This window comes from Panicum virgatum, chromosome 2N (assembly GCF_016808335.1).
Source record: "Panicum virgatum strain AP13 chromosome 2N, P.virgatum_v5, whole genome shotgun sequence".
Taxonomy (NCBI): Eukaryota; Viridiplantae; Streptophyta; class Magnoliopsida; order Poales; family Poaceae; genus Panicum; species Panicum virgatum.
The window spans coordinates 66,238,600-66,249,290 of NC_053146.1; the positions used below are offsets into that span (position 1 = coordinate 66,238,600).

General features: G+C 41.6%; 1 protein-coding gene across 2 annotated transcripts; it reads left to right on the forward strand.

The window, feature by feature from the left end:
• Positions 1-2,606: 2,606 nt before the first annotated feature.
• LOC120661901 (E3 ubiquitin-protein ligase RKP-like) lies at positions 2,607-10,559 on the forward strand. Of its 2 annotated transcripts, XR_005670133.1 has the most exons (12): positions 2,607-2,819; positions 3,016-4,622; positions 5,119-5,937; positions 6,048-6,208; positions 6,578-6,716; positions 6,808-6,891; positions 7,190-7,468; positions 7,604-7,735; positions 7,983-8,182; positions 9,397-9,601; positions 9,735-10,163; positions 10,240-10,559. XR_005670133.1 is itself a non-coding variant. In XM_039940909.1 (11 exons), the coding sequence occupies exons 2-11, from the start codon at positions 3,123-3,125 to the stop codon at positions 10,032-10,034; spliced, it is 3,819 nt and encodes a 1,272-aa protein (XP_039796843.1). In that variant the 5' UTR covers positions 2,607-2,819; positions 3,016-3,122; the 3' UTR covers positions 10,035-10,559. The 2 variants fall into 2 exon arrangements, 1 of the variants encoding a protein (XP_039796843.1); XM_039940909.1 differs by having other exon boundaries at positions 9,735-10,559.
• The last annotated feature ends 132 nt before the right edge of the window (positions 10,560-10,691 follow it).

A 10,691-nucleotide genomic window follows, 5' to 3' on the forward strand; every position in this document is an offset into this window, starting at 1 on the left:
TCCCGCGGCGTCGCTCTCGCATCGCATCCGGTGTCCTCCCGAGCGAGAACATCCGTCCAGAACCAGAAGATGATGCCACGAGCATTTCCGTCGCTTTCGCTACAGCTCAGGACGACGCACAAGGGCCACGCGTGTTTGTCCTCCACGAATTAATTAAACTAATTAAGCTGGAGCGTTCAGCCACGGCTTATACGCCACAACGTAATCGTAAAGGAAATAAAAACAGAGCTTCGAGAAAAGGAGGCCAGGAAATTGGCCGAAACCAGAAGCATTCACGTGCCGGCGGATAATAAAAGTAATCCGCCCGTTCGTGCGGCCATCGTGCACGTAATGGTGGACGAATCTTGTGCAGGTAGGCTACGTCTTTCGGGACGGCTACAAGGCATCTTTCGTCTCCTTCTTCCCGTCGTGCAGAATATGCCACGGAGCTTTCCTCGCCTACTACCTGCCTGTGGCGGCGCTAGATACATGTACTCGTAATAGAGCCATGACCGGATCAGGTTCGTTCCCTTTTGTGCAGCTGCGTCCGCGATAAGATGTGAAAAACTTTTCCGAAAAGATCATGGTCTGATCTGCTTCGGCGGCGTAAACGGCAGTGGCATTTCCTTGTTGTTTTATCTATGTAGTGTCATATCAGGTATATATATGGCCTGAAGTTTATAAAGTAGATTAATATATTTTATAATTTTATTTTAAATTTAAAATAAAGCATAATGACTCAGCAAAAGATTCTTGATTCATTAACAACTCTAGCTCACAAAATTTCTGAAGCTGGGTATGAGCAGCTCTAAGAACTCCACGAATTTTTTAGAGTTGTAGCCATTATGATCACCCGGATACACTTCCGTACCAGCACTTTTGTTTCAATGTAACTTGTATCCTATTGGTTGAATGATATCCATCATAATTATTGACAAATACAGATAGATATGTCACATGGATATAGTTTTTTATCCTCACGATCCCTAAGGTTAGATCAGTTGTTGGAACCACGCATTATTAGCTATTATTAGTTGATCATGTCATTGCAAAAAAGAGGTAGCAGCTAATTAGGTTTCAGGCTTAGCTTAAACGATCATTGGCCACCACTAGCAACTTAGCACATGTTTGGAACGTAGGAACATGTGCATCGATAATAGATGTCCGGAAATGGTATTCTCCCTCCATCGAGTGATCTTGAGTTTTGTTCCAATATAGTTTGAGCAAGTTAATACCTGCATTTATATACTAACTGAACTTAAATGGGATTGCTTGACGGTTGGCCCTAACACTTCAAGCAAACCAAAGGCTAACCTTACAATTAAGTATATGAAAGGAAAAAAAAGTTCAACGGGGATAGCAATAGTTTTATAGAAAAGGTAAAGGTCGATATCCTCAGCACTAGATTTGGTAAAATCAATTGGAATCCACACATACATCCATGCAAAAGCAAAGATGACTCTTTCGAGCGTAAAAAATTGAAGGTTGAATCTCGCACAACACCAACATACCCGTAATATATATCTGTATTTCCCGTGAAAGGAAAGGTTCAGACTTCAGAGTTAAAAGATGATCCGAGAAAAAAATTCACTGACCAATTGAAAATTTGGTCCCTGTCTTTTTCCACCTTATCTTCATCGTGACTTCTCCATAGTGAAATCCTAGCTCCTCTCGACATTCTCACCCACATCAATGACCACCGGTAATAACTGAACGTGAGACTCCTCAGCTGGCTTCCCCTTCTTTTCCTTTATTTTTCTGCTCTCATGTTTTTTTTTCCGTTTGGACTACTGTTTTGACTTCTTCTTCTTTTTTTAACACTAAACAATTATGTCCGTGCATTTCTACTTACAAAGTTATCAGATGCGTATACATGCCGTACTTTAATTTGCAGGGATTCACGTGATCGAGTCGGCGACCGGGGGGGAGGCTGGTTCGACTTGCATACATGATGGAGTAAGATCCACCCGTCAATGACACAAGACGCATCAAATCGAAAATTTTTAGATGAAAATCTTACTTACTTTAGAATATGTGTATATAGATAATATATATCTAGTAGGGGTTTACCTCTCCTGTTCACCTTAAAAAAATTTGAACCAGAGAGTACGAAGATATCAATGACTATCAATTGAGGGTCTTGAAATGTTTTTGCTCGGCTTAATTCCATAAAATGTCATGTCATGGCCACTTAGATCAATTGAGAAAATAAAAAGGTGGACCCAACACAATAATAGTTGGAGGAGAACACAATTAATTGGTGTGGCGGCGTGTTTTATGTAATGTAGCCATGGAGGTGCGTGTATAAAAATCATACATGTACAGATATATGGTCTTTTAAATTTGGACATATGCCCGTGCTTAATGCTTTCTATTGAAAATAAAAATAAATTGTTTCTGGTTTTGTTATATATTTTTGAAGAAATTAAGAAATAAAATAAAAGTAAGAAAAAATACTAGATTTTTCAGAAAAAAATCTCATTAAAAAAATTTAAAAACGGAGACGGGTTTAGTTGGTTAAAGTTAAAAGATGAAACCAATTTTATTACTAGCAAGCTGAAAAAAGATATCAGAATGCATTAGGAGCATGACTTAAACGACCGGTAGAGAAAGAGGAATAATAACGGCAAAAGAGTCAGCGACTCGCTGCCATCGTCCAGGACGGTCCGAACGCGTCGCGGCTCTCTTGCCTGTGCCTGCTGTAGCCATCTCTGTTTCTTTCCCCGTTCCCTTCTCTGTGTCTTCTCTCTTGGTCTTCCATTCGCGGCGGCGACGTCTGGGCGAGCGGCGGAGCTAATCGGTCTCCCCCGGGCCCTTTGCCGGCGACGAGCACCCAACAGGTATGCCCTCCCCTTCTCTTCCGTTCCCGCTGTGCGAAACGGAGCACCCCAAACCCTAATACAAGCTATTTGTTGTCGGATCTGCAATATACTACCTAGTAGCTTCGATTTTGTTTGCAAAAATTATCTGGCGTGCATGTGTACACCCATCTCCTATGCTGGGTCCGCCCCTGATCAGGTTATTTTTTTTCTTCAGCGTGCATGGTCAATCCGCCCAAAAGGTTGCGGGCGCAGTTTATTTTCCAAAGAAATTGGGGGTTCAACTGAATCACATGCTCCACGTTAAGGCTGCCCCTGAGCTTGATGGCAGAAGGAAGCTGTAGCCATAGGAGGAGTGCTTTCTCCCCTGGGCTAGCTGTGTTATTGTCTGGCGAGGAAGCTAAGGTTAGCCCCCAGAAGACGCACTTGGTTTCCTATCATGACGAGATTGGGCACCAAGCTGTTGAGAGGACTATAGAGCACATTCTTGATCTCCCTCACAAGTCAGTGGTCCGGCCTCCTGGACCAATTGATGCGGTCTTTGTGCGCTCAGTGTTGAGGAATCAGGCTAGAAAATTAGATCTTGACTGGGACAAATGTATCCGTGGATACCGTGGTAGCGTCTTGATTGTAGACAAAGGTTCTGGGCAGAGCAAGGTGGTTCTTGATGATTCAAGCATTTGCGGTAAATTCAGGAGTGTCAGGGGACCATTACTTGTTGAGAGTTCTGCCCCATTCAGCAGTGCTAGGGCTAATGCCTGTGTGTGGAAGGGCAAGTGGATGTATGAGGTGACCCTAGAGACTTCTGGAGTTCAACAGCTTGGATGGGCTACTCTCTCTTGTCCTTTTACTGATCAGAAAGGTGTTGGTGATGCTGATGATTCATATTCATTTGATGGCCGGAGGGTGACTAAGTGGAACAATGACCCAAAGCCATATGGCCAGCCATGGGCAGTAGGGGATGTGATCGGTTGCTGCATCAACTTGGATGCAGGAGAGATCTCCTTTTACAGGAATGGGACATCTCTTGGTGTTGCATTTGATCGAATTCGCAGTGTGGAACCAAGCAAGGGCTACTATGCAGCAATCTCCCTCTCAGAAGGTGAGCGTTGTCATCTGAACTTCGGCTCACATCCGTTCAGGTATCCTGTTGATGGGTTTGAACCAATGGAGGCACCACCACGCTCTTGGACATTTACGACTTATATTCTTAGATGTTTGTTCCGATTGCTAGAAGTACAAAATCTGGAGAAATCTGAATCAGCGTACTTCGAAAAACTGAGGAGGGTCAAAAAATTCGCACCACTACAAGAACTTTTTCGACCAATTTCAGAAGCAATCTGTGCAGAGTTTTTTAGTGCTATTGAAATGAGCCAAGGGTGCCTTGAGTATATTGCCTGGGGCTCATTGACCACTTTTCTCTTAGATGTTTTCAGGGCACGTGAGCCTCATGATTTCTCATGCCTTGATCAGGTTCTCGACCTTTTCCTTCAGTTCCCAGGTTGCAGCTCATTATTGCAGGAGCTCATTGTGGCACTTTCTTGCATGTGCAAAGCTGCACCACTTGTGCTGACAGAATGCCCATATTCTGGGTCGTATCCATTTTTAGCGCTGGTTTGCCACCTTCTTAGGCATAAGGATGTAATGCTTCTATGGTTTAACTCAGAAGATTTTGCATTCTCATTTGAAGGGTTTCTTACAAGAAAGATACCAAATAAGCATGATTTACAGTGCCTTGTACCATCTGTTTGGTGGCCTGGGTCTTCTGAGGATGAGGTTAGCATGACACTGTCGATGACAACACTCTCAGATGCAATCAAGAAGGTAAATATTCCTTGCCTCTCGGCAGGATTTTGCTGTAAGCTGTGATTTCTCCTAATGATAATTGGGAATTATTTGTGGCACAAAGAAGAAGTATATTTTTATTTCTTCCTGTTCACTTAATTCATAATGTTGCCAGAGCAACAAAAAGCATGAGTTTTTGCTGTTCTGTTAGCTTGCCCTAGCATCAAATAATGTTTCAGGTTGATGCTTTTTATTCTATATTCTTCCTGACTTGAATCATGGTGACGTGCATGTCAACGCTGCACCATTCTTTAGTTTGATTAGCATGATGTTTGTAGTTACCTAGTTTAGGGTTCTTCGTTTTTTCTATACTTGTATGTTACTTGATATATTTGAAATTCTTGCTTTCTTATTTTTAGGGTTGACGTTTCAAAACCTTTTACTGTAAGACACTAATGGTTATAGATATCTGAAGGCCCCCCTCCCTGCCTCTGCTATCTTGTCTTATACTCACACGCTTTAATCTTTCTTGCAGATTGAGGAGATGCATCGTGAGCTTTGCAGCTTGGTAATATGCTTTATTCCACCAGTTTCTCCCCCCCAGCCTCCAGGCTCTGTATTTAGGTCCTTTGTGCAAGGTTCGGTACTGAAAGCTAGAGGTGGAGATCATAGGATGGTTGTCAATGGGACTTACAACAATACTGTGCTTGTTTCATTGTACACCGTAATCCTCCATTTGTTGTCTGAAGGATTTTCCATGGATTCTTCTGGGTCCGCATCATCCTCTAAAGTGAATTGTGGGAATGGGGTTGGATTTCTTCACAAAGGTGGAAAGCGGAAGTTTCCGACACAATTACTTTTCAGGAATGATGCCTATTATAGCATAATTCCTAGAATTGGTGGACCACCAAGTATTTTGATGCATCACCAATTTGATGATGTGGAAGATGAAGTGCAGTGGGATGAAGGCTGCATGAATGATGAGGATACGCGTGTAACACACACTACAGTACAGAAGCCTTGTTGCTGCTCAGTCACAGATGCCAGTATTGACCTAAGATACAAAGAAAGTGCTAGGTATGTACCATCAACTTCAAAAGTCCCATGTAAGCCCATGCCTGATAGAACTGCTCATGTTGCTGCTGAGTGCAATGGGAGAAGTCTGAGTGATGAGATCGAAGACAAGCCTAGCACAAGTACTCAATCAGAAATTGAATATGGATACCAAGCATTGCATAATCTTGAAAGCATGCCAATGACAACTCAATCTTCATCAGAAGCACTTAAAGAGGAAGAGCTGCTTGATCTTATGTTATTATTATATCATCTGGGCATCTCACCAAATTTTAGGCAGGCAAGCGTATTTTTTAAGCATACAAACACACACACACATATGCTGCAGGAAATTTTCCTATCTTTGCATCCTTGGTGATAATAGTACTGACTTAAGTTTGTTCCATACAGGCGTTTTATTTCATGTCTCAGCAGTCACAGTCCATTTCTTTACTAGAAGAAACTGACAGGCAAATACGAGAAAAATCATGCGCAGAGCAAGTAAGGCGTTTGAAAGAAGCTAGGAATAGCTATCATGAGGATTTGGTGGATTGTGTACGCCATTGTGTTTGGTATGATATCAGAAATGATAAACTTTCTATAATTTTCTTGGTACCATGGCAAAATGGTTAATTTTTTTTGCATGTGCTACAAGGTTTAGAATTGTGCCACAGACATGGTTTTTGGATTTAGTCGTGATCTGCAATATTCTTATTAAATTATTTACAATAGGTTCATCTGGTTAGCTAGCCAGTAGGAAGAGATGAAGAAAGTATTTTAAAATTTTGATGCTTTGCAGCTGTATAACTTATACAGATGTTCAAGGATTTATGTTCTTTGATATGAATATAATTATGCAGGTAGTGTGTTGCAATCGTTCTTTGGCCACTGAGTTAATCTGCTGTCCCCCCCCCCCCCCCCCCCCCCCTTGTTGCATTCAGGTACCGGGCTACTCTTTTCTCTCCATGGAAACAAAGGGGAATGTATGCAACTTGCATGTGGGTTGTGGAGCTTCTTTTGGTGCTTAGTGACTCAAAAACCATTTTCCAGTATGTTCCAGAGTTCTATGTGGAATCACTGGTAAGTTTGTTGTTTCATTTGGCTTTCTGTTTTTCCCCTATTCACAATGAACCTATTACCTAAGAGGATATTTGTTTTATAACCTTTGCAGGTTGATTGTTTCCATGCCCTGCGAAGGAGCGACCCTCCTTTTGTTTCACCTGCAGTATTCCTCAGACAAGGGCTGGCATCATTTGTATGTACCGTGCATCTTGTCATCTTGATCCATCTTAGTTTTTTTTTTAAGTTTCCATCTAAATTATTACCTTCTTTTTCTGGTTGAAACCTAATTGCACCTATCTTTATTGTTGATATTAATGGTATTAAAGGTTTGCAGTTAATTATAGCTATAGTCCAGATCTTAAGATCAGAGAGACAAAAGTCCATTTTAAGTTATAGTTTGATTGAGCCAAATCATGATTATTTCTTGATAGCATTCAGCATGCTGTTAAGTGCTTCAGAGTTATCTAAGGGTTCTATTCTGTTACTAATAGGTCACTCTGGTTGTCAAGCACTTTGACGATACGAGGATAGTGAATCCAGATTTGAAAGATCTTCTTCTTCAATCAATTTCGGTCCTTGTACAGTACAAAGAATTCATGCTTGTTTTCGAGAACAATCGGGAGGCTATAAATAGAATGCCAAGATCACTTTTATCAGCTTTTGACAACAGATCATGGATTCCTGTTTCTAACATACTTTTCCGGCTTTGCAAAGGCTCCGGATTTGCATCCTCTAAGAATGGTGAATCTTCATCATCTGCAATTTTTCAGGTATTTTTAAATATTGCAACTTATGTTTTATTATTGTTCAGTCTTCTATTTAATTAGATGTATGCAACTGCGTGATAATTATAATGCTATGCAAACCATTGGTTTGATTATTTGGTTTTCTTTTTCCCTTTGAAGGTTCTACTTAGGGAGACATGCATTCATGAAGAAGAACTGTTCTTTTCCTTCCTCAATCGACTTTTCAATACACTCAGCTGGACAATGACCGAGTTCTCAATGTCCATCCGAGAGATGCAAGATAAACACCAGGTGGATTATCATTTTTTTATTAACTGTGTGCTGATTGGTTGTAACCTGTAGTGCTCATATCCTTTAACTCCTCTTTGATGCAGCTGTATTATAATGAAATAGTGATAAAAATCATTTTCTGGAATATGTTTGCTCAGTTATTCTTATGGCAATACGATCTATCATGAGAGGCACAATCTATGTTCCCTTTTCCCTCTGGTGTTGCAGTGCAACTATGAAAATTTGACCAAACTTCTTCTATTTTCAGGTTGCTGATCTGCAGCAAAGGAAGTGCAGTGTAATTTTTGATGTATCATGTAATCTTGCAAGGATCTTGGAATTCTGTACTCGAGAGATCCCTTGCGCATTCCTCATGGGACCAGATATGAATTTGCGGAGGTTGACTGAATTGGTTGTCTTTATTCTCAACCACATCATATCAGCAGCTGATGCAGAGTTCTTTGACATGTGAGTCAATATCTTAATCTGGAGTTCGAAAAATTCGAATGGTAGAACGTCCTTATTGAAACTCTGAAAATATGCAGCGCTGTTGTTCTTTGCTGATGATGTATGCTCTTTGCTGATGATGTGGTGCTAGTTGACGAGAGTAGGGCAGGGGTTAATAGGAAGTTAGAGCTGTGGAGACGCACGTTAGAGTCGAAAGAGTTCAGACTTAGTAGGACCAAGACCGAGTACATGATGTGCGATTTCAGCGCGATTAGGCATGAGTGGGGAGACGTTAGTCTAGATGGACAAGTGGTGGTCCAGAAGGATACTTTTCGGTATTTAGGATCGGTGCTACAAAAGGATGGCGACATTGATGAAGATGTTAGGCATAGAATTTCAGCTGGCTGGTTGAAATGGCGACAAGCTTCTGGCATCCTTTGTGACAAGAGGGTGCCACAAAAGCTAAAAGGCAAATTCTATAGGACAACAATTCGTCCGGCGATGCTATACGGTGCTGAATGTTGGCCTACAAAAAGGCGACATGTCCAGCAACTGAGTGTAGCAGAGATGCGGATGTTGCGGTGGTTTTGCGGGCACACAAGGAGGGATAGAGTCCGGAACGAAGTTATTCGGGATAGGGTCGGAGTGGCACCAATTGAGTAGAAACTTACCCAGCATCGGCTGAGATGGTTTGAACATGTCCAACGAAGGCCTCCTGATGTGCCGGTGCGTAATGGGGTTCTTGAGCGGGTCGATAATGTAAAGAGGGGTAGAGGTAGACCTAAACTGACGTGGGATGAATCGGTTAAGAGAGACCTTAAGAATTGGAATATCTCTAAAGAGATAGCTTTGGATATGAGCGCTTGGAGACTAGCTATCAATGTGCCTGGACCTTGAGCTTATTTCTTTCGGGTTTTCTCTAGCCTACCCCAACTTGCTTGGGAAAAAAGGCTATGTTGTTGTTGTTGTTGTTGTTGTTGTTCTTTTTAAGTTGGTGTATAATCTTTAAAAGCTATATATATTAAATTGTGTTCATAAGTCACTAGCTAAATCGCTAATATGATTCATTTGAGCTCAATGAAGTGAGTTATTATGCTTCTATCTTGGTAGTTCTATCTTTATGTTTTATGGTATATCTATCTCTTGCTTATGCAACTACTAATTTTATGTGTAAAGTGTACAGAAGGTCTGTAGGTGGGCATATTTTTTAACCAGTAGGAAGCTTGTGTATGCAGGACACTAAGACGGCCAGGGCAGCATCAAGATAAAACAAATCGTACTATGATGTTGGCTCCTCTTGTAGGCATTATCCTCAATCTTATGGAATGCAGCAGCACATCAGAACGTAGGGAGCTAAATGATGTGATTGCAGTGTTTGCAAGCATGGATTGCCCTGCTACAATCCATTTTGGGTTGCAGTACCTACTGAGCTACAACTGGGTTAGTTTTCTTTCCTTTCCCTTTTCTCCAATTTGTATCTGATTTCTTTGATCAGCTTGATTTTATATTTTTTATGTTACTTTATCTGCGATTTTGTTGACACTGGTGTTCCATTATGCATGTATTTATATAGAGCAATGTTCTCCGAGGGGATGCCTCCCTTGCAAAGCTAGCACAGCTTGAAGAGTTCTCTCATTACTTCCGGCGCATTACAATGGCTGTAGATGGTGAAGAAGTTCGTAGCCTAAACACAGGTGATGAGGAAGAAGATGACACCTGTTGCATTTGCTACAACTGTGATTCGGATGCAACATTCCAGCCATGCCATCACAGGTCCTGCTTTGGCTGCATTAGCAGGCATCTCCTGAACAGCCAGAGGTGCTTCTTCTGCAATGCTGTAGTAACATCAGTTACGAGGATAGCCGATTCATGATCCCCCTTGGCATAATGATCCGAAGGAAGGTCGTGCCACTGATTCGTCTATCCATGTTGATTGACGGGAGGTGCCAGCGGCTTGGAGATCTTTGCTTTGCTTTTCCATGAAGAGCCTTTTGTTCAAAAGGTCAGAAACGGCCCCTTTTTCCTTTTGTAAAGGTCAGGTAATAGTAGAAAGGATTCAAATAACATTACTGCAGAAGGAGGTTTCTGTACAAGGTGGGAAGCCAGTACCACCGAAAGGATTCACGGAATCGCGAAATTTTTGTAGTTTGTAGGGAGATTCCACGATGTAAATATGAGATGAAACGGGGAAAGGGGGTGACAGATCAACATCATCCTCTTGTAATTAGCCAAAATAAAAGAACTAGATGCTTTATATTGGAGAGAGCTCTAGTCTTCTTTTTGTTCCTCCCCACGGTGTAGCGTCCAGAGTAAATAAAATCTTCTGTTCCCGGCCTGCTTGTATGATGCTATCACCTGTAATACTAAAGTGATCAGGTTAATTTCCCCCCCTTCAAAATCTGTTTCTGGCCTCCTGGGTACGCAGCGTAAGTATACACTACGCCGACAGTTATACCATTGTATAAAGGCAACCTTTTCCTTGTACACGCAGGCCTATAATAAAGTAATAAGGCGATAAGCCGACAGTTAT